Genomic DNA, 24,197 nt, shown 5'->3' on the forward strand with positions numbered 1-24,197 from the left:
GTGGCAATGGTAGCTGTAATTTCCAAGATCAGAACCATACAGAAGTTCTGAAGATCTGTGGGGAGTGTGACCGCGTGAGACTGCGTAATGGTTGGACTGGAGTCGGCGCCATTACCATTCACGTTTGCCATCGCGGTTGAAACGTTAGTTACGGGTCTTCTGCTCCTAAGATCATGTGACATTTGAATCAAAAAGGTAACTTACGAACTCATCAATCAAATCTGCTATGTAAGAAAGTGGAATGCAAAGTAAAAATTTGCCAAAATTAACTAATGCGTGAGAGCCTCATCCACAAGCCTCTTCTCCATTCACATGCTCAACCGGAAGCCCCTCCATTTTGTTTTTGATTTATTTGTACTATTGCCTTTTGAATATTTCATACCTAACATTATCTGACTCCATGTTTGCTTATTCTTTTGTTTCTTCACTCTCTTTATTCAGTTACAGAAGACCCAGTATCTACAGTTGGGACAAAACCGTGGGCAGTATTATGGCGGATCATTGCCAAATGTCAATCAGATTGGAAATGGCACCATTGACATGCCTTTTCAGGTAAGTGTGTTTGTCGGACTCTGATTTGAAATATTTGTGGTCTTACCCTAAATTGAACACGTTTACTCTTTTGTTGACATATATTTGGCTATAATTTACAGTTGAAGTTTACAGACACCTTAGCCAAATACATTTAAACTCAGTTTTTCACAATTCCTGACATTTAATCCTAGTAAAAATCCCCTGTCTTAGGTCAGTTAGGATCACTACTTTATTTTAAGAATGTGAAATGTCAGAATAATAGTAGAGTGAATTATTTATTTCAGCTTTTATTTCTTTCATCACATTCCCAGTGGGTCAGAAGTTTACATACAGTCAATTAGTATTTGGTAGCATTGCCTTTAAATTGTTTAACTTGGATCAAACTTTTGGGTAGCCTTCCACAAGCTTCCCACAATAAGTTGGGTGAATTTCGGCCCATTTCTTCTGACAGAGCTGGAGTCAGGTTTGTAGGCCTCCTAGCTCGCACATGCCTTTTCAGTTCTGCCCACAAATTTTCTATAGGATTGAGGTCAGGGCTTTGTGATGGCCACTCCAATACCTTGACTTTGTTGTCCTTAAGCATTTTGCCACAACTTTGGAAGTATGCTTGAGGTCATTGTCCATTTGGAAGACCCAGCCTAGTGGTTAGAGCTTTGGACTAGTAACCGAAAGGTTGCAAGTTTGAATCCCCGAGCTGACAAGGTACAAATCTGTCGTTCTGCCCCTGAACAAGGCAGTTAACCCACTGTTCCTAGGCTTGCCTAGTTAAATAAAGGTACAATTTAAAAAATAAAATAAAACCAACCTTAAACTTCCTGACTGATGTCTTGAGATGTTGCTTCAATATATCCACATAATTTTCCTCCCTCGTGGTGCCATATATTTTGCGACATGCACCAGTCCCTCCTGCAGCAAAGCACCCCCACAACATGATGCTGCCACCCCCGTGCGTCACGGTTGGGATGGTGTTCTTCGGCTTGCAAGCCTCCCCCTTTTTCCTCCAAACATAACGATGGTCATTATGGCCAAACAGTTATATTTTTGTTTCATCAGAACAGAGGACATTTCTCCAAAAAGTACGATCTTTGTCCCCATGCGCAATTGCAAACCGTAGTCTGGCTTTTTTAAGGGCGGTTTTGGAGCAGTGGCTTCTTCCTTGCTGAACGGCCTTTCAGGTTATATTGATGTGGTGGTGTTGGTGGTGTTTATATTTGCGTACTATTGTTTGTACAGATGAACATGGTACCTTCAGGCGTTTGGAAATTGCTGCCAAGGATGAACCAGACTTGTGGAGGTCTACAATTCTTTTTCTGGGGTCTTTTTCTTTTGATTTTCCCATGATGTCAAGCAAAGAGGCACTGAGTTTGAAGGTAGGCCTTGAAATACATCCACAGGTACACCTCCAATTGACTCAAATGATGTCAATTAGCCTATCAGAAGCTTCTAAAGCCATGACATAATTTTCTGGAATTTTTCAAGTTGTCTAAAGGCACAGTCAACTTAGTGTATGTAAACTTCTGACCTACTGGAATTGTGATACAGTGAATTAATTATAAGTGAAATATTCTGTCTGTAAATAATTGTTGGAAAAATAACTTGTGTAATCACAAAGTAGATGTCCTAACCGACTTGCCAAAACTATAGTTTTTTAACAAGAAATTTGTGGAGTGGTTGAAAAACGAGTTTTAATGACTCCAACCTAAGTGTATGTAAACTTCCGACTTCAACTGTATCTATGTAGCTTGTGACTGGTTTGTTTTGTTGGGGTCTGCAGACTCCCTTTCAAGGTTCAGGTGACACCAGCAGGACAACACGGCATCATGGATTGGTTGACAGAGTTTACCGGGACAGAAACCGCATCACATCTCCACACGGAAGGCCCCTCGACAAACATGGACGCCAAATATCCTTTACTGTCGATTTACGTGACGGTATTTTTATTACACTTAATTTTACAGTCTCTTATGCAACGGAAATTTGATTACGAATGACATGGTAATATGGTAATTACACTAATAATATAGTAATTATCTGGTAATTACCTATTTATTGAAGCGAGTTTCACTTTGTAACATCTTTCACCAATGTACTTCAATAGCATAGACTGTACTCTAAGGCGCCATGGTGTTTTACATCATTGACTTCAGTTGTGCGATGCTACAGATTTGTATTGCCCTTAACCAGGGGTCTCACATTGATAGCTGTCCGTATGGCTCGGTGTATCTGTCACCCCCACCCGACACCAGCTGGAGGAGGTAAGATAATCCAACTATATTGTGGCATGTGATACTGTTTCGATTTCTTTGTGAAATGTCCCTTGACTTTTCACAACTGATACATTTAGTCACCCCTAAGTGGTGTAAGTCTCTTTCCCTGTGCTATAGGACAAACTAGGTGGTGTAAGTCTCTTTCCCTGTGCTATAGGACAAACTAGGTGGTGTAAGTCTCTTTCCCTGTGCTATAGGACAAACTAGGTGGTGTATGTCTCTTTCCCTGTGCTATAGGACAAACTAAGTGGTGTATGTCTCTTTTCCTGTGCTATAGGACAGACTAGGTGGTGTATGTCTCTTTCCCTGTGCTATAGGACAAACTAGGTGGTGTATGTCTCTTTCCCTGTGCTATAGGACAAACTAGGTGTTGTATGTCTCTTTCCCTGTGCTATAGGACAGACTAGGTGGTGTATGTCTCTTTCCCTGTGCTATAGGACAAACTAGGTGGTGTATGTCTCTTTCCCTGTGCTATAGGACAAACTAGGTGGTGTATGTCTCTTTCCCTGTGCTATAGGACAAACTCGGACTCTGCATTGCATCAGAGCACTTTGAACCCGCAGGATATTTTTGCAGGAGGCTCACAGGACTTGCAGCTTAAACGAGGTGCGTCGGATTTGAACTTAATATACTTTATATGAGTTTTATAAACTGAACAAAAATATAAAACGCAACATGCAACAATTTCAAATATTTTACTGAGTTCGTGGAAGGAAATCAGTCAATTCAAATAAATAAATTAGGCCCTAATCTATGGATTTCACATGACTGGGAATACAGATATGCATCCGTTGGTCACAGATACCTTTAAAAAAAAAAGTAGGTGCTTGGATCAGAAAACCAGTTGGTATCTGGTGTGACCACCATTTGCCTTATGCAGTGTGACATCTCCTTCACATAGAATTGATCAGGCTGTTGATTGTGGCCTGCGGAATGTTGTCCCACTCCTCTTCAATGGCTGTGCGTAGTTGCTGGATATTAGCGGGAACTGGAACATGTCGATCAAGGGCATCCCAAACATACTCAATCAGTAACATGTCTGGTGAGTATGCAGGCCATGGAAGATCTGGGACTTTTTTAGCTTCCAGGAATTGTGTACAGATCCTTGCGACATGGGGCCGTGCATTATCTTGCTGAAACATGAGGTGATGGCGGTGGATGAATGGCACGACAATGGGCCTCAGGATCTCGTCACGGTATCTCTGTGCATTCAAATCGCCATCATTAAAATGCAATTGTGTTCATTGTCTGTAGTTTATGCCTGCCCATACCATGACCCCACCGCCACCATGGGGCGCTCTGTTCACAATGTTGACATCCGCAAACAGCTCGCCCACACAACAAAAACTCTTGGCCCTACAATGCCCCAGTGCTCTGTTTCCAGTTTGTAGGTTTAATAATGATTTTTTAATCAGGCGCAAATGTAATTATCTCTGTCATTATGAGGAAGGTGATATACGACGTATTGATGATGAAATATTTCTTCATGGCTTTGCCGGCTACCGTTTATTGTACTATTAAATACTCTGGTGTACATGATAAAATACTTCAGCCCTTGTCTTTAAAGGCTGTAGACATTACTCATAGGATGAATATGAATATCCAAGTGATTCTCAATGTGACATACTAATGGCTGTCTGACGCGTATTCCTTTTATTGAGAAACTTAATATCAAATTCCTTCATGTATTGATTTAATTTTCCTTTCACTGTTATGGCAAGATGAAAATAAGGGTATTTCAATATGTATTTTTTTTGCTTTTTAAAATTCTAGATAAGTGACAATTAGATTAATTGAACTCCCTCTCATTTTCTCTCTCTTTCTCCCTCTCGTCCTTTCTTTTCCTCTCCAGTGCTTCTGCTTCATGTACCAGGGCCAGAAGACACAGAATCAGATATGGACAAAGATGAACAAAAACAGAACTGGGATGGCAAAAAGGTGAAGTGCACTCAGATCTGGTGATATATCTTAACTCCATTGTTCTACAGCTCTGAGTTCTATTGTATTGTTCTACAGCTCTAAGTTCTATTGTATTGTTCTACAGCTCTGAGTTCTATTGTATTGTTCTACAGCTCTAAGTTATATTGTATTGTTCTATAGCTCTGAGTTCTATTGTATTGTTCTACAGCTCTGAGTTCTATTGTATTGTTCTACAGCTCTGAGTTCTATTGTATTGTAACTTTTTTGCCCGCTTTGAGGACAATACAGTGCCACTGACACGGCCTGCAACGAAAACATGCGGTCTCTCCTTCACTGCAGCCGAGGTGAGTAAGACATTTAAACGTGTTAACCCTCGCAAGGCTGCAGGCCCAGACGACATCCCCAGCCGCGCCCTCAGAGCATGCGCAGACCAGCTGGCCGGTGTGTTTACGGACATATTCAATCAATCCCTATACCAGTCTGCTGTTCCCACATGCTTCAAGAGGTCCACCATTGTTCCTGTTCCCAAGAAAGCTAAGGTAACTGAGCTAAACGACTACCGCCCCGTAGCACTCACATCCGTCATCATGAAGTGCTTTGAGAGACTAGTCAAGGACCATATCACCTCCACCCTACCTGACACCCTAGACCCACTCCAATTTGCTTACCGCCCAAATAGGTCCACAGACGATGCAATCTCAACCACACTGCACACTGCCCTAACCCATCTGGACAAGAGGAATACCTATGTGAGAATGCTGTTCATCGACTACAGCTCGGCATTCAACACCATAGTACCCTCCAAGCTCGTCATCAAGCTCGAGACCCTGGGTCTTGACCCCGCCCTGTGCAACTGGGTACTGGACTTCCTGACGGGCCGCCCCCAGGTGGTGAGGGTAGGCAACAACATCTCCTCCCCGCTGATCCTCAACACTGGGGCCCCACAAGGGTGCGTTCTGAGCCCTCTCCTGTACTCCCTGTTCACCCACGACTGCGTGGCCACGCACGCCTCCAACTCAATCATCAAGTTTGCAGACAACACAACAGTGGTAGGCTTGATTACCAACAACGACGAGACGGCCTACAGGGAGGAGGTGAGGGCCCTCGGGTGTGGTGTCAGGAAAATAACCTCACACTCAACGTCAACAAAACTAAGGAGATGATTGTGGACTTCAGGAAACAGCAGAGGGAACACCCCCATCCACATCGATGGAACAGTAGTGGAGAGGGTAGCAAGTTTTAAGTTCCTCGGCATACACATCACAGACAAACTGAATTGGTCCACTCACACAGACAGCATCGTGAAGAAGGCGCAGCAGCGCCTCTTCAACCTCAGGAGGCTGAAGAAATTTGGCTTGTCACCAAAAGCACTCACAAACTTCTACAGATGCACAATCGAGAGCATCCTGGCGGGCTGTATCACCGCCTGGTATGGCAACTGCACCGCCCTCAACCGTAAGGCTCTCCAGAGGGTAGTGAGGTCTGCACAACGCATCACCGGGGGCAAACTACCTGCCCTCCAGGACACCTACACCACCCGATGCTACAGGAAGGCCATAAAGATCATCAAGGACATCAACCACCCAGGCCACTGCCTGTTCACCCCGCTGTCATCCAGAAGGCGAGGTCAGTACAGGTGCATCAAAGCTGGGACCGAGAGACTGAAAAACAGCTTCTATCTCAAGGCCATCAGACTGTTAAACAGCCACCACTAACATTGAGTGGCTGCTGCCAACACACTGTCAATGACACTGACTCAACTCCAGCCACTTTAATAATGGGAATTGATGGGAAATGATGTAAATATATCACTAGCCACTTTAAACAATGCTACCTTATATAATGTTACTTACCCTACATTATTCATCTCATATGCATACGTATATACTGTACTCTATATCATCGACTGCATCCTTATGTAATACATGTATCACTAGCCACTTTAACTATGCCACTTGGTTTACATACTCATCTCATATGTATATACTGTACTCGATATCATCTACTGTATCTTGCCTATGCTGCTCTGTACCATCACTCATTCATATATCCTTATGTACATATTCTTTATCCCCTTACACTGTGTATAAGACAGTAGTTTTTTGGAATTGTTAGTTAGATTACTTGTTCGTTATTACTGCATTGTCGGAACTAGAAGCACAAGCATTTCGCTACACTCGCATTAACATCTGCTAACCATGTGTATGTGACAAATAAAATTTGATTTGATTTGATTGTTCTACAGCTCTGAGTTCTATTGTATTGTTCTACAGCTCTAAGTTATATTGTATTGTTCTATAGCTCTGAGTTCTATTGTATTGTTCTACAGCTCTGAGTTCTATTGTATTGTTATACAGCACTGGATTCTATTGTATTGTTATACAGCTCAGGGTTCTATTGTATTGTTATACAGCACTGAGTTATATTGTATTGTTATACAGCTCTGGGTTCTATTGTATTGTTATACAGCTCTGGGTTCTATTGTATTGTTATACAGCACTGGTTATTTGTATATTGTATTGTTATACAGCTCTGAGGGTTCTATTGTATTGTTATACAGCACTGAGTTATATTGTTTGTTATACAGCACTGATTATATGTATTGTTATACAGCACTGAGTTATATTGTATTGTTCTACAGCTGTTATACAGCTCTGTTCTATTGTATTGTTATACAGCTCTGGGTTCTATTGTATTGTTATACAGCTCTGGGTTCTATTGTATTGTTATACAGCACTGGATTATACTGTATTGTTATACAGCACTGAGTTATATTGTATTGTTCTACAGCTCAGGGTTCTATTGTATTGTTATACAGCTCTGGATTCTATTGTATTGTTATACAGCTCTGGGTTTGTTATATTGTATTGTTATACAGCTCTGGGTTCTATTGTATTGTTATACAGCTATTGTATTTCTATTGTATATACAGCACTGGATTATACTGTATTGTTATACAGCACTGAGTTATATTGTATTGTTCTACAGCTCAGGGTTCTATTGTATTGTTATACAGCTCTGGATTCTATTGTATTGTTATACAGCTCTGGGTTCTATTGTATTGTTATACAGCACTGGATTATATGTTTGTTATACAGCACTGGATTATACTGTATTGTTATACAGCACTGGATTATACTGTATTGTTATACAGCACTGAGTTATATTGTATTGTTCTACAGCTCTGGGGTTCTATTGTTCTATTGTATTGTTATACAGCTCTGGGTTATATTGTATTGTTATACAGCTCTGGTTATTCTATTGTATTGTTATACAGCTCTGGGTTCTATTGTATTGTTCTTATACAGCACTGGATTATACTGTATTGTTATACAGCACTGAGTTATATTGTATTGTTATACAGCTCAGGGTTCTATTGTATTGTTATACAGCTCTGGATTATACTGTATTGTTCTACAGCACTGAGTTATATTGTATTGTTCTACAGCACTGAGTTATATTGTATTTTTCTACAGCTCAGGGTTCTATTGTATTGTTCTACAGCTCAGGGTTCTATTGTATTGTTATACAGCTCTGGGTTCTATTGTATTGTTATACAGCACTGGATTATACTGTATTGTTATACAGCACTGAGTTATATTGTATTGTTCTACAGCTCAGGGTTCTATTGTATTGTTATACAGCTCTGGGTTCTATTGTATTGTTCTACAGCTCAGGGTTCTATTGTATTGTTATACAGCTCAGGGTTCTATTGTATTGTTATACAGCACTGGGTTCTATTGTATTGTTATACAGCTCTGGGTTCTATTGTATTGTTATACAGCACTGGATTCTATTGTATTGTTATACAGCTCTGAGTTATATTGTATTGTTATACAGCACTGAGTTATATTGTATTGTTATACAGCTCTGAGTTATATTGTATTGTTATACAGCACTGAGTTATATTGTATTGTTATACAGCACTGAGTTATATTGTATTGTTATATTGTATTGTTATACAGCTCTGGTTCTATTGTATTGTTATACAGCTCTGGGTTCTATTGTATTGTTATACAGCACTGAGTTCTATTGTATTGTTATACAGTTCAGGGTTCTATTGTATTGTTATACAGCTCTGGGTTCTATTGTATTGTTATACAGCACTGAGTTATATTGTATTGTTATACAGCTCAGGGTTCTATTGTATTGTTATACAGCTCAGGGTTACTTTGTATTGTTATACAGCTCTGGGTTCTATTGTATTGTTATACAGCTCTGGGTTCTATTGTATTGTTATACAGCTCTGGGTCCTATTGTATTGTTATACAGCTCTGGGTTCTATTGTATTGTTATACAGCTCTGGGTTCTATTGTATTGTTATACAGCACTGAGTTATATTGTATTGTTATACAGCTCTGGGTTCTATTGTATTGTTATACAGCTCTGGGTTCTATTGTATTGTTATACAGCACTGGATTCTATTGTATTGTTATACAGCTCAGGGTTCTATTGTATTGTTATACAGCACTGAGTTATATTGTATTGTTATACAGCACTGAGTTATATTGTATTGTTACTGAGTTGTCATTTTTATTTTTCCCTCAGAATGTCTCATCAAGGTCCAAGGTCCCAGGAATCAAGTGAGTACTTCCACAGACTAAAATCGAACCATCCTGACTTCAGTATAGCTTTGTGAAAGGCTGATTACGACAGCCCACGACAGTTGGCAGTTTAGCGATGATTATATGTTTTTCCAACTGATGTTTTGGGACATCATTGACATACTTCAAGAAGTGTTGTGGAGCTAGTGAGTTCTGGCTGTCTGGGATGTTATTGTTATTGTTATTTTGAGAATGTGAACAGGGTCCCTTGCAGAAATTTGAATACTGGGCTTATTAGAAAACAATTGGAGGCAATTTCCCTTCATTTCCTTTGGGGTCATGTTGAAAACATGAAGAGAAGTGTATATCTGGAAAGCATTTGCTGGTAACGCTTTATGCACAACTTCCTGTCCAGCTCGAAGGACCGTGTGAAAACCCACAGTGGAAATATTGCTGAAGTCGGGGAGGGGCGTATTCTCATTTATCTTCCTATGTTATTTTACATACACTGCAGCAGCCTGTGAAATCTGCTGACTGTGCATATAATACCGCTACTGTCATTATGGGGATACCAATCATATGTTTTTTCTATTTTCAGCATATTCCCGTCTCCAGATCAGGAGCTGACCGTGTCACTGATGCCTTCAGCCCAAAACACGGGCGGCGGCTCCCTGCCTGATCTGACCAACATCCAGTTCCCCCCTCCGCTGCCCACCCCCCTGGACCCCGAGGACTCTACCCTCAGCGCCTACAATAGCACGGGAAACCTGGCCACCAGCCACTCATACAGCTTCAGTTCCACCATCCAAGGTGACCTCTCAGTCCTCCACCTTCCAGAACCATAGATGTATAGAGTTTGGAAACACAGTTAGAAATTCTGAATTTTCATGTTGGCACCAGAAGTTGGGAGATGATGTCACCACATGGCAGACAGTTGGCTTATATCTTATATACGTCTCTCTGTCTCTAACTTTCTATGACAGTTGGGATTCTGAAAGATATGTTTGTTGTTTTGTGTCCCAGCAGGACAGACCACAGCCCAGCAGGGCAGGCAGGACAACAACATGGTCAACCAGGACTCCCAACCGCACCAGTCCCTACAGCTCTCCCCCACCCTGTCGCCACCCCTCACCCTCGCCCAGGTAGTACGTACCGTACTCTTCCCTTCTATTATTGCGATTGTTACATTTCTGAATTACTTTTCTAGTGTATTTACAATGATTGTACTCTGTAGTGGTTTCCCCCCCTCTTTGAATGTATTTAAAGTAAGTTGCTATGGATAATTGGAGCACCAGTCGAATGATTAGAAGGTAATATACCAGGAGCCTTCAGAGATTCTGAACATCCAAGAGTGTTTCTGAAATTGGGGATTGTACTAAGTTTAGCCATCGCTCTACTTTCGATCACACTTTCTATCACATTTCTGTGGACATCATTTTCAGTTTTTCCCCACTGACTAATTTAGAACTCCTATGTGTATCTGTCTCAGGCGGAGACCATAGACGCCATGACACTGGAGGCACAGTTGTCTCAGTACACGTTCTTCAGCCAGCCCTCTTCTCAACAACAACAGCAGCAGCAGACCACTCAAGGACTGACCAGGCTGGTCCAGCTCCCCTCCCCTCTGAACACCTCTTCCAGCCAGACACAGAACTCCATGGATATGAACTCGGTAAGCTTACTTTCTCAAACCCTTCCCTCTTCAGAACTTTCCTTATCCTACACTCCTGTCCATAGGAAAAGATAGTGCTGAAACCGACTTAGTGTTCCAACCCTATTTAACAAAATGTAGTTTTTCCTGTTAAGCTATCTTTGGTTTGATCTTGAAGTCGAAGGGACTAGTCTTCTATAAGCAAGATGGCTCTGTGCAGGCCAGTCAAGTTCTTCCACACTGATCTCGACAAACCATTTCTGTATGGACCTCGCTTTGCACGGGGGCATTGTCATGCTGAAACAGGAAAGGGCTTTCCCCAAACTGTTGCAACAAAATTGGAAGCACAGAATTATCTGCAATGTCATTAAACTCTGTAACGTTAAGATTTCCCTTCACTGGAACTAAGAGGCATGGACCATGGAAAAACAGCCCCAAACCATTATTCCTCCTCCAACAAACTTTAGTTGGCACTATACATTGGGGCAGGTAGTGTTCTCCTGGCATCCGCCAAACCAAGAATCGTCCGTCGGACTGCCAGATGTTGAAGCGTGATTCATCACAGAGAACGTTTCCACTGTCCAATGGTGGCAAGTTTTACAACACTCCAGCCGATGCTTGGCATTGCGAATGGTGATCGTAGGCTTGTGTGCGGCTGCTCGGCCATGGAAACCCATTTTATGAAGCTCCCGACGAACAGTTCTTGTGCCGACATTGCTTCCAGAGGCAGGTTGGAGCTCAGTAGTGAGTGTTGCAACCGAGGACAGACGATTTTTACGCGATACACTCTTCATCACTCGGCGGTCCCGTTCTGTGTGCTTGTGTGGCCTACCACTTCGCGGCTGAGACATTGTTGCTCCAAGACGTTTCCACTTCACAATAACCACACTTACAGTTGACCGGGACAGCTCTAGCAGGGCAGAAATTTTACGAACTGACTTGTTGGAAAGGTGGCATGTTATGACAGTGCCACGTTGAAAGTCACTGAGCTCTTCAGTACAGGCCATTCTGCTGCCAATGCGTGTCTATTGAGATTGCATGGCTGTGTTTTATACACCTGTCAGTGATGGGTGTGGCTGCAATAGCCGAGTCAACTATAATCAACAATATAGTGGAGCATACATTTTCAGAAAGGAGCCAGTCAGTCAGCCAACCAGAAACCCAGCCAGTAACCCAGCAGATCAGCCAGCCAGTAACCCAGCAGATCAGCCAGCCAGTAACCCAGCAGATCAGCCAGCCAGTCAGTCAGCTAGTCAGTAACCCAGCAGGTCAGCCAGCCAGTAACCCAGCAGATCAGCCAGCCAGTAACCCAGCAGATCAGCCAGCCAGTCAGTCAGCTAGTCAGTAACCCAGCAGGTCAGCCAGCCAGTAACCCAGCAGATCAGCCAGCCAGTAACCCAGCAGGTCAGCCAGCCAGTAACCCAGCAGGTCAGCCAGCCAGTAACCCAGCAGGTCAGCCAGCCAGTAACCCAGCAGATCAGCCAGCCAGTAACCCAGCAGATCAGCCAGCCAGTAACCCAGCAGGTACGGCCAGCCAGTAACCCAGCAGGACAGCCAGCCAGTAACCCAGCAGGACAGCCAGCCAGTAACCCAGCAGGACAGCCAGCCAGTAACCCAGCAGGACAGCCAGCCAGTAACCCAGCAGGTCAGTCAGCCAGTAACCCAGCAGGTCAGCCAGCCAGTCAGTCAGCTAGTCAGTAATCCAGCAGGTCAGCCAGTCAGTCAGTCAGTTACCCAGCAGGTCAGCCAGCCAGTAACCCAGCAGGACAGCCAGCCAGTAACCCAGCAGGACAGCCAGCCAGTAAACCAGCAGGACAGCCAGCCAGTAACCCAGCAGGTCAGTCAGCCAGTAACCCAGCAGGTCAGCCAGCCAGTTAGTCAGCTAGTCAGTAACCCAGCAGGTCAGCCAGGCAGTCAGTTACCCAGCAGGTCAGCCGGCCATTGATTCAGCCAGCCAGTAACCTAGCCAGTAACCCAGTAAGTCAGCCAGCCAGTCAGACAATTAGCCAGTCAGTGAGTCTAATTAAAATATGATCCTGTATTAGGGCTCTTTCCCCCAACAGTACCGCAGTAGGGCTGGGTCTTCGGCCAATCAGTCTCCAACATCTCCAGTCTCCAATCAAGGCTTCTCACCTGGAGGCTCGCCTCAAGTAAGGGCGTGTGAGCAAAACCCACTGACTGTATACACTGTTTTTCCATCGTGGTTCTGTTTTCGTCGCCGGCTGGGCCCTTTGGCTGCCCCTTTCGGCTGCTCTTGTGCCACCAACCCCCTGCCACCCCCATCGTCGTGTCTCGCAGGGTCACTGATCCCGTTCTCCTTGCTGCTTCTCTGTGTCTGCATCCTAAGTGGCCTCGTAGCATAGGCACCAAAATGACACACGTTAGCCAGTTGGTTGAGTTAGGAAAATGTACTTGGTAGTTAACATTTAGCAACCAGAGATGACTTTTAGCCTTGAGTTTTGAATCCCTTTTAGCCTAGAGTTTTGAATCCCTTTTAGCCTAGAGTTTTGAATCCCTTTTAGCCTAGAGTTTTGAATCCCTTTTAGCCTAGAGTTTTGAATCCCTTGTGTATTGTGAAAAAACAAGAAGGAACAGGGTCCCTCCACAAGGCCCTGTAGACTAGATGTACGCTGTAAGTTCTATATAAGTTTATAATATAAACAAACGAATCGAACTGAACATAACATTGAACAACTAAGTCATCGCTTGTTAGAGGAATCATAAAAGCTTTCACTCAGTATCTAGGCTACTAGCTAAATGCTTTGGTTGGCTTTGCCCATCGCTTCTTTCTGTCACCTAGACGGCTAACCTACAGTGTTGTGGGTTACATGGGGTGCAACAGACAGTCCATGTGCCGTTATCATGCCCTTGCCTGCTGTTCTTTTGGCAGGGCACAGATAATGTGGTTCTGAACTGAAAGGGGCATGGCGAAGGCTGCCTTACTGAGTCTGCCTGTGAATATAATCCAATTATTTATACATTAAGGCAGACGATGAAAGCGGAAACATTTTCAGCTTTTATAAGAACATGAAATTAAAACATCAAGAGGATTACTGGATGATTTGAATGTTTTTGAAATTCTAGCTTTACCCACAAAAGGGATTTCCATATTGATTTCATTCTATTTCATGATTTTATTTGATCTAAGTTAATTAAGAATTCTTAGTACAAGACATGCATGGTAACCAACTCCATACAACATTGTTGGTTGTGGGTTGATGACATTTATGAAGTTCTTTTGAGTAGTATTCAGTGCATGTTAACATTGGCTGGTTGGGCACATAACAGCAACATCTGTCGAATCATCTTTAAAGGTGAGATGGGCAGGTTACTATGATGACTTAATTAATCAACTAATGGATGCGATTGAGGTTGATTGCACAGCAAATTAATTGATAGGCTTGCGAAACATGATTCCTGCTGTGTTTGTAATGTGTCATGCTTTATCTATTGTCTAGGCAGCAGTATGTTATTGTTTGTTTTCAGGATTGCAGATGTGTGCGGTGATTTTGGTGTTGCCTGAACCCAGTGGTTTGATGTGAATGTCTTGTGAATTGTGACAATTCAGTTACAGTTGTGGTGTGATTGTGCTCTCTATCTGCTCTTCCTTTCCTGTGTTGTCCCTGTACATTACTATCATGGGATTGTTTTTAACAAGGGGATATGCTTGTGTTCTAGCACCACTCCATATTGGGTAGTGTATTTGCTGATTTCTATGACCAGCAACTCACATCCAGACAGACCAGTGCTCTCTCCCAACAGGTAAGGTTTAACATCCTACCTCAGAACTAATTATGCAAGCTAATATTAGTTACTTTTGATATGGCATTATATGCCAATATCTTAGTATCAAAGCACAGTATATTAATACAGGGTTTCCCAAACTCAGTCCTCAGGACCCCAGTGGGTGCACGTTTTGGTTTTTGCCCTAACACTACACAGCTGATTTAAATAATCAACTAATCATCAAGCTTTGATCATTTGAACAAGCTGTGTAATGATAGGGCAAAAACCAAAACGTGCACCCCTTGGGGTCCCCAGGACCAAGTTTAGGAAATGCTGGATTAATAGGTTTCCATTTTTACCCGTTGTACTGAATCTTTATATTGACCATTTGGCACCTGTTAATAGTAGAGAAATGAGCTCTTGTCATTGAGTGTTGGCTAACCTCATGTACTGTGTTGGCTAGCCTCATGTACTGTGTTGGCTAGCCTCATGTACTGTTTTCTCTGTTCCTCGAACAGCTGGAGCAGTTCAACATGACAGACAACAACAGTCTGTACGGCCAGGGCTCCACCCTCAACTACTCCCAAGCAGCCATGATAGGTTTGATGGGTAGCCACGGCAACCTGCAAGACTCCCAGCAGCTGGGCTACAGTAGCCATGGCAACATCCCCAACATCATTCTCACAGGTACTATTCTGCCACACCAGGTAGCTCACTCAAGCCTCTGCAAGGCTAGGCAGTGAAATAGAGCTCACTTAATGTAAATACTCTCTCAATACAAAGATCTAACTTTTGTTATATCTAGGGGTCTAATGCATGCCTTGCTCTACCATAAGCTGTCTGAATGTTTGCATTTAGCATGAAAGTGAGTGTAAGCAGACTGGCTCTAACCAGAATAGAAAGAGGAGTGTGGGGCCCCAGTGCACAACTGAGCAAGAGGACAAGTACATTAAGAGTGTCTAGTTTCCTCAAAGGGCAGCTTTATTAAATAGTCCCGGCAAAACGCCAGTCTCAACGTCAACAGTGAAGAGGCGACTCAGGGATGCTGGCCTTCTAGGCAGAGTTCCTCTGTCCAGTGTCTGCGTTCTTTTGCCAATCTTAATCTTTTCTTTTTATTGGTCAGTCTGAGATATGGTTTTATCTTTGCAAATCTGCCTAGAAGGCCAGCATCCCGGAGTCGCCTCTTCATTGTTGACGTTGAGACTGGTGTTTTGTGTGTACTATTTAATGAAGCTGCCAGTTGAGGACTTGTGAGGCATCTGTTTCTCAAACTAGACACTCTAATGTACTTGTCCTCTTGCTCAGTTGTGCACTGGGGCCTCCCACTCCTCTTTCTATTCTGGTTGGAGACCAGCGCTGTTCTGTGGAGGGAGTAGTACACAGCTTTGTACGAGATCTTCAGTTTCTTGGCAATTTCTCGCATGGAATAGCCTTCATTTTTCAGAACAAGAATAGACTGACGAGTTTCAGAAGAAAGTACTTTGTTTCTGGCCATTTTGAGCCTGTAATCTAACCCACAAATGCTGATGCTCCAGATCCTCAACTAGTCTAAATAAGGTCCGCTGTATTGCTTCTTTAATCAGAACAACAGTTTCCAGCTGTGCTAACATAACTGCAAAAGGATTTTCTAATGATCAATTAGCCTTTTAAAATGATAAACTTGGATTAGCTAACACCACGTGCCATTGGAAAACATGAGTGATGGTTGCTGATAATGGGCCTCTCTACACCTATGTATGTTATTTTAATGGACAAAAAAATGTGCTTTTCTTTTAAAAAACAGGGACATTAATAAGTGACCCCAAACTTTTGAACGGTAGTGTATGTATGTACAGTACCAGTCCAAGGTTTGGACACACCTACTCATTCAAGGGGTTTTCTTTATTATTATGTACTATTTTCTACATTGTAGATTAATAGTCAAGACATCAAAATATGAAATAACACATGGAGTCATAAAGCAACCAAAAAAGTATTAAACAACCAAAATATATTTTATATTTGAGATTCTTCAAAGTAGCCACCCTTTGCCTTGATGACATTTTTGCACACTCTAGGCATTCTCTCAACCAGCTTGATGAGCTAGTCACCTGGAATGCATTTCAATTAACAGGTGTGCCTTGTTAAAAGTTAATTTGTGGAACTTCTTTCCTTTTTAATGTGTTTAAACCAATCAATTGTGTTGTGACAAGGTAGGGGTGGTATACAGAAAATAGCCCTATTTGGTAAAAGACCAAGTCCCTATTATGGCAAGAACAGCTCAAATAAGCAAAAAAGACACGAACGTCAGTCGATCCGGAACATTTCAAGAATTTTGAACGTGCAGTTGCAAATCATCAAGTGCAAGGATGAAACTGGCTCTCATGAGGACTGCCACCGTAATGGAAGACCCAGAGTTACCTCTGCTGCAGATGATAAGGTAATTAGAGTTAACTGAACCTCAGATTGCAGACCAAATAAATGCTTCACAGAGTTCAAGTAACAGACACATCTCAACATCAACTGTTCAAAGAAGACTGCGTGAATCAGGTCTTCATGGTCGAATTGCTGCAAAGAAACCAGTACTAAAGGACAACAATAAGAAGAAGAGACTTGCTTGGGCCACGAAACATGAGCAATGGACATTAGACCGGTGGAAATCTGTTCTTTGGTCTGATGAGTCCAAATATGACATTTTTGGTTCCAACCGTCGTGTCTTTGTGAGACGCATTGTAGGTGAACGGATGATCTCCACATGTGTGGTTCCCACCATGAAGCATGGAGGAGGAGGTGTGGGGGTGCTTTGCTGGTGACACTGTCAGTGATTTATTTAGAATTCAATGCACACTTAACCAGCATGGCTACCACAGCATTCTGCAGCGATACGCTATCCCATCTGATTTGCGCTTAGTGGAACTATAATTTGTTTTTCAACAAGACAATGACCCAAAACACCTCCAGACTGTGTGAGGGCTATTTGACCAAGAAGGAGAGTGATGGAGTGCTGCATCAGATTACCTGGCCTCCACAATCACCCGCCCTCAACCCAATTAAGATGGTTTGGGATGAGTTGGACCGCAGAATGTAGGAAAAGCAGCCAACAAGTTCTCAGTATATGTGGGAACTCCTTCAAGACGGTTGGAAAAGCATTCCCGATGAAGTTGGTTGAGAGAATGCCAAGAGTGTACAAAGCTGTCATCAAGGCAAAGGGTGGCTACTTTGAAGAATCTAAAATCTAAACTATATTTTGATTGAACTTTTTTTTGGTTACTACTTGATTCCATATGTATTATTTCATAGTTTTGATGACTTCACTATTATTCTACAATGTAGAAAATAGTAAAAAAAGAAAGAAAGAAAACCCCTTGAATGAGTAGGTGTGTCCAAACCTTTGACTGGTACTGTACATACATACACTACCGTTCAAAAGTTTGGGGTCACTTAGAAATGTCCTTGTTTTATAAAAGAAAAGCACATTTTTTGTCCATTAAAATAACATCAAATTGATCAGAAATACAGTGTAATGTTGTCAATGACTATTGTAGAAAATAGTAAACAGAAAGAAAACCCTTGAATGAGTAGGTGTGTCCAAACTTTGACTGGTACTGTATATGTGTATATTATTTTACTGCTCTGGAGATATAATTATTGTTTACTATTATGTAGATTTTTACCTTACATTTTTTCACTCTTTATGCGATGCACAATGCAGAGAACACCGGAAGAAGAATTATCATTGAATTACCACAGTGAATTATTGTAATGTTTGTTTATGTGTCAATTAATCCCATAAGGGATGGGTTACCAATTGGCGATTTGACACAAACATAAAATGTCATTCTTTCATTTCATTCATATAGAGCATTTGGAAAGTATTCAGATCCCTTCACTTTTTCCACATTTTGTTACATTACAGCCTTGTTCTAAAATTGATTAGATTGTTTTTTTCCCTCATCAATCTACACACCATACCACATAATGAAAAACCATAAACAGGTTTTTAGAAATTGTACATAGTTATTCAGACCCTTTACTCTGAATACTTTGTTGAAGCACCTTTGGCAGCAATTACAGCCTTGAGACTTCTTGGGTATGACACTACAAGCTTGGCACACCTGTATTTGGGGAGCTTCTCCCATTCTTCTCTGCAGATCCTCTCAAGCTCTGTCAGTTTGGATGGGGAGCGATGCTGCACAGCTATTTTCAGGTCTCTCCAGAGATGTTAGATAAGGTTCAAGTCCGAGCTCTGGCTGGGCCACTCAAGGACAGTCAGAGACTTGTCCCGCAGTTACTCCTGCGTTGTCTTGGCTGTGTGCTTAGGGTCGTTGTCCTGTTGGAAGGTGAACCTTCCAGTCTGAGGTCCTGAGCGCTATGGAGAAGGTTTTCATCAAGGATCTCTCTGTACTTTGCTCCGTTCATCTTTGCCTCAATCCTGACTAGTCTCCCAGTCCCTGCCACTGAAAAACATACCCACAGCATGATGCTGCCACCACCATTCTTCACCGTAGGGATAGTGCCAGGTTTCCTCCAGAAGTGACGCTTGGCATTCAGGCCAAAGAGGTCGATATTGATTTCATGAGACCAGAGAATCTTGTTTCTCATGGTCTGAGAGTCTTTTGGTGCTTTTTGGCAAACTCCAAGCGGGCTGTCATGTGCCCTTTACTGAGGAGTGGCTTCCGACTGGCCACTCTACCATAAAGGCCTGATTGGTGGGGTGCTGCAGAGATGGTTGTCCTTCTGGAAGGTTATCCCATCTCTACAGAGGATCTCTGGAGCTCTATCAGAGTGACCATTGGGTTCTTGGTCAACTCCCTGTCCAAGGCCGTTCTCCCCTGATTGCTCAGTTTGGCCGGAAGGCCAGCTCTAGGAAGGGTCTTGGTGGTTCCAATGTTCCTCCATTTAAGAATGACCTTGGGGACCTTCAATGCTGCAGACATTTTTCGTTAACCTTTTCCAGATCTGTGCCTCGACACAATCCTGTCCCGGAGCGCTACAGACAATTCCTTCGACCTCGTGGCTTTGTTTTTGCTCTGACATACACTGTCAACTGTGGGACCTTATATAGACAGGTGTGTGCCTTTCCAAATCATGTCCAATCAATTGAATTTACCACAGTTTGTAGAAACAATTTGTAGAAACATCTCAAGGATGATATATGGAAACAGGATGCACCTGAGCTCAATTTCGAGTTTCATAGCAAAGGGTCTGAATAAGGTATTTCTGTTTTTTATATTTTATACATTTGCAAACATTTCTATAAATCTGTTTTCACTTTGGCATTATGGGGTATTGATGAGGGGCAAAAAATAACTTAAGTAATAAATAATAAAGTCAAGGGGTTTGAATGCACTGTATGTGCGGTGTGTTCTTTGATATTATCGCTGTCCGCAAATGCTATATGTGCATACTGCCAACGCCCATCCCTACAGGCACTGGAGCCTGAGAAGGAGGAGCATCTTCAGACAGTATTCTTTACAATGTTTCGGCAGTGAAATCCTGGAAACCCAAAAACCTTTCAGCAGCAGATAAATCAAATCAAATGGATGTATTTATAAAGCCCTTCTTACATCAGCTGATGTCACAAAGTGCTGTACAGATATACTATTATGTCCAGTTTCTTGGACTTTTCATTCCTTTGTGCATTACAATTAATCACATGCACAATAAACACCATAAAATTCACCTTCTCCACAATTAGCATTTCAGTTTCCCTCAACTGTTTAACAATCTAAAGATTCAGTGGAGCATCCACCGCCATATCTTCAGCTCCCCTCTCTCCTTCAACTATTTCACTTGCCTCCGTGTAGGAGACCTGCTATATAGCCCTGACCCTCCGTGTAGGAGACCTGCTATATAGCCCTGACCCTCCGTGTAGGAGACCTGCTGTATAGCCCTGACCCTCCATGCAGGAGACCTGCTATATAGCCCTGACCCTCCGTGTAGGAGACCTGCTGTATAGCCCTGACCCTCCGTGTAGGAGACCTGCTATATAGCCCTGACCCTCCGTGTAGGAGACCTGCTGTATAGCCCTGACCCTCCATGCAGGAGACCTGCTATATAGCCCTGACCCTCCGTGTAGGAGACCTGCTATATAGCCCTGACCCTCCGTGTAGGAGACCTGCTGTATAGCCCTGACCCTCCATGCAGGAGACCTGCTATATAGCCCTGACCCTCCGTTTAGGAGACCTGCTGTATAGCCCTGACCCTCCATGCAGGAGACCTGCTGTATAGCCCTGACCCTCCGTGTAGGAGACCTGCTGTGTAGCCCTGACCCTCCATGCAGGAGACCTGACCCTCCCTCCGTTTAGGAGACCTGCTGTATAGCCCTGACCCTCCATGTAGGAGACCTGCTATATAGCCCTGACCCTCCGTGCAGGAGACCTGCTGTATAGCCCTGACCTTCCGTGTAGGAGACATGCTGTATATACTCCTTTACCCTAACTGGGGAATTGGGAACGTGGTTGCCGGGCTGACAGGCTATTCAATCCATGATACCTCTCTTCTCACTGATCACCTGCCTATCACTTGCACCTGTGAGCAATTACTTATCAATCCACCTGCTCTCTCGGCACCTGGCCTGGTTTCTGATGCCCCCTAGCGGTGGGAAGTGGAAGTGTAATGTTTACCTGTGTGCCTAAGCAGTTCATTCCTAACACTAGCTAAATTAATTAAGTTGAGGTTTTCTGTATTTATTTTAATTTTACTTTACTTGACACTCAATTGTAGTTTAATCTAGTACAGGCTTAACTGAATGAACAACAAAGACCGAATGCAATATGACATTTTATTAAATAGTTTGGGGAATGGCCCTGTCACAGGTCTCTCCAGGGTGATGGCAGGTAGCCCAATGCGGGACTGCTGGCATCGAAACCCCCCGCTGGGGGAAAGGAGTTCCATGGACAGGGCTTAAGGTTATTATAGCTGGTGGTGTTGGGGAGGTGGATGATTGTCGAAAACTGTTGCTGAGAAACAGCAAGTGAGAGTGCATGGGTAAATTGACATACATCCCAAGATTTATGCCCATTGGTTGAGAGAGAGGAAGGTGATAATTGCAAGAGTGAGCCCATAGATTGAACAGCAAATGTGAGTAATGTGCATTATTGTGCCATGCTGATGATAATAAGTTTGTATTCATTCCCACAATGCCCATAGAAAAGCAAACTAAGTGAATTATGTTACGCTTAATGGATAAAGTTAAACAAGCATTCAGACCAGCCTTCCTGATTTGAACATTCGTAAACTACATTTATTGGCTGTTCCTTGAAATATTTAATGAGATGCTATTCTTTGGGGTAAACACAACAGGAAGACCCTGACCTCTCCTCATCTCTCTTTACTCATGTATGTTTTAGCCACCGGAGAGTCACCACCCAGACTGTCGAAGGGGTTGTCTTACAGCTCTCTGTCGGCTGACATCAGCTTCGACGCGGACTCTCAGTTTCCCTTGGATGAGCTGAAGATCGACCCTCTGACCCTGGATGGGCTGTACATGCTCAACGATCCTGACATGGTCCTCACTGACCCCGCCACGGAAGACGCCTTTCGGATGGACCGGCTTTAGAGCCGCTGCCAAGTTGACTGACTGTCTCGGAGGAACCCGGCCTGAGGGGAGAGGGATATTTTGGGAGTGTGGTAGCTCGTGGCTAGGCCCCAGCTGTGCAGTGTATTCATCCCACACTCCCACCTCCCTTCACCAGCCACCCCTTTCTAAGAGCCATGGTAAGATGAGCTAGTAGGGAAATGGTCGGCAGAGTATGCTTTCTCACTTCCTGATGGAAAAGATGGAAGGGCGACATTGTCATGTTTGGTGGATATTGCGCTTAAGGTTCTGCCTGTGACCAGTCTGTGCTAACCACATACATCCCTTAACTTGTTTATTTATTTATTTTATTATATGCCTCCTGCCAGCCTTTCTGTTGGATGCTTTGGTTTTTGTAAAGGAAAACAAAATAAGATACAAACTACATTGGTCTTGACTTCCATTTGAAGACATTCAATTGATTTAAAATCATGTCTGCAGTGGAAACTGCTTATCTTTCTCTCACCTGCCATACTAGATTAGCATGTCTCATTATCACCCATCTGCTTTTTCACAACCGCCCCTCTATTGGCTAATCTTGCCAGTCTCACATTTTCATCAGTGCACTTAACCGCGCTGTCATTAATTCACACTATACGGTGACTTCAGAAAGTATTCATACCCCTTTACTTTTTCCACATTTTGTTCTGTTACGAGGTGGGATTAAAATGTCCTTTTTTTGTCAATGATATACACCAAATGCTCTAATGTCAAAGTGGAAGAAAAATTCTAACATTTTTTAAAAAACTTTATGGAAAATTAAACACTATCTTGATTAGATAAATATTCAACCCCCTGAGTCAATACAGGTTAGAATCACCTTCGGCAGCAATTACAGCTGTGAGTTTCTCTGGGTAAATCTATGAGATTTGCGCACCTGGATTGTACAATATTTGCCCATTATTCTTGAAAAGATTATTCATATTCTGTCAAGTTGGGTGTTGATCATTGCTATACAGCCATTTTCAAGTCTTGCCGTAGATTTTCAAGCCAATTTCAAGTAAAAACTATAACTAAGCCATTCTATGTCATCACTGTATGCAACTCCAGTGTATATGGCCTTGTGTTTTAGGTTATTGTCCTGCCGAAAGCTGAATTTGTCTGCCAGTGTCTGTTGGAAAGCAGACTGAACCAAGTTTTCATCAAGGATTTTGCCTGTGCTTAGCTCTATTACATTGATTTTTCTTTTTTCTTTTTAAAGCTCCCTAGTCCTTGCTTATGACAAACATACCCATAACATGATGCAACCACCACCATGTTTGAGTGGTACACAGTGATGTGTTGGATTCGCCCCAAACATAACGCTTTGTATTTAGGACTAAAAGTTAATTGTTTACAGTATTACTTTAGTTTCTTATTGAAAACAGGATGCATGTTTTGGAATATTTTTATTCTGTACAGGCGTCCTTCTTTTCACTCTGTCATTTAGGTTAGTATTGTGGAGCAACTACAATGTTGTTGATCCATCTTCAGTTTTCTCCTATCACAGCCATTAAACTCTGTAACTGTTTTAAAGTCACTATTGGCCTCATGGTGAAATTTGAGCGGTTTCCTTCCTCTCTGGCAACTGAGTTAGGAAGGACGCCTGTATCTTTTTAGTGACTGGGACTATTGACACACCATCCAAAGTGTAAATAATAACTACACCATACTCAAAGGGATATTCAATGGCTCCTTTTCTTTTTTTTAACCATCTACCAATAGGTGCCCTTATTTGGGAACCATTGGAAAAACTCCCTTGTCTTTGTGGTTGAATCTGTGCATGACATTCACTGCTTGACAGAGGGACCTTACAGATAAACTACAGTGGCTTGTGAAAGTATTCACCCCCCCCTTGGCATTTTTCCTATTTTGTTGCCTTAAAACCTGTAATTAAAATAGATTTTGGTGGTGCTTGTATATTATGATTTACACAACATACCTACCACTTTGAAGATGCAAAATATATTTTCTTGTGAAACAAACAAGAAATAACTTTGTAGAGCCACCTTTTGCAG

At 42.7% G+C, this 24,197-nt stretch overlaps 1 protein-coding gene across 1 annotated transcript; it reads left to right on the forward strand.

Moving 5' to 3' along the window:
* The first annotated feature begins 2,655 nt into the window (after nucleotides 1-2,655).
* Nucleotides 2,656-23,329, forward strand: LOC112244623 (CREB-regulated transcription coactivator 1). The gene is made up of 10 exons (XM_024412353.2): nucleotides 2,656-2,789; nucleotides 3,319-3,407; nucleotides 4,654-4,739; nucleotides 9,270-9,304; nucleotides 9,864-10,075; nucleotides 10,292-10,410; nucleotides 10,755-10,937; nucleotides 14,595-14,678; nucleotides 15,161-15,329; nucleotides 21,974-23,329. The coding sequence occupies exons 1-10, from the start codon at nucleotides 2,656-2,658 to the stop codon at nucleotides 22,180-22,182; spliced, it is 1,320 nt and encodes a 439-aa protein (XP_024268121.2). The 3' UTR covers nucleotides 22,183-23,329.
* Nucleotides 23,330-24,197: the final 868 nt, after the last annotated feature.

This window comes from Oncorhynchus tshawytscha, linkage group LG28 (assembly GCF_018296145.1).
Source record: "Oncorhynchus tshawytscha isolate Ot180627B linkage group LG28, Otsh_v2.0, whole genome shotgun sequence".
NCBI classification, from domain to species: Eukaryota; Metazoa; Chordata; class Actinopteri; order Salmoniformes; family Salmonidae; genus Oncorhynchus; species Oncorhynchus tshawytscha.

What these genes read in the sequence shown, in the direction of transcription:
- LOC112244623 (XM_024412353.2), top strand. Translation starts at nt 2,656, where the DNA reads ATGGTGTTTTACATCATTGACTTCAGTTGTGCGATGCTACAGATTTGT. An exon ending in CTTCAGTTCCACCATCCAAG is followed by an intron (nt 10,076 to 10,291) that starts GTGACCTCTCAG and finishes GTGTCCCAGCAG; the next exon opens with GACAGACCACAGCCCAGCAG. An exon ending in CCCTCACCCTCGCCCAGGTA is followed by an intron (nt 10,411 to 10,754) that starts GTACGTACCGTA and finishes TATCTGTCTCAG; the next exon opens with GCGGAGACCATAGACGCCAT.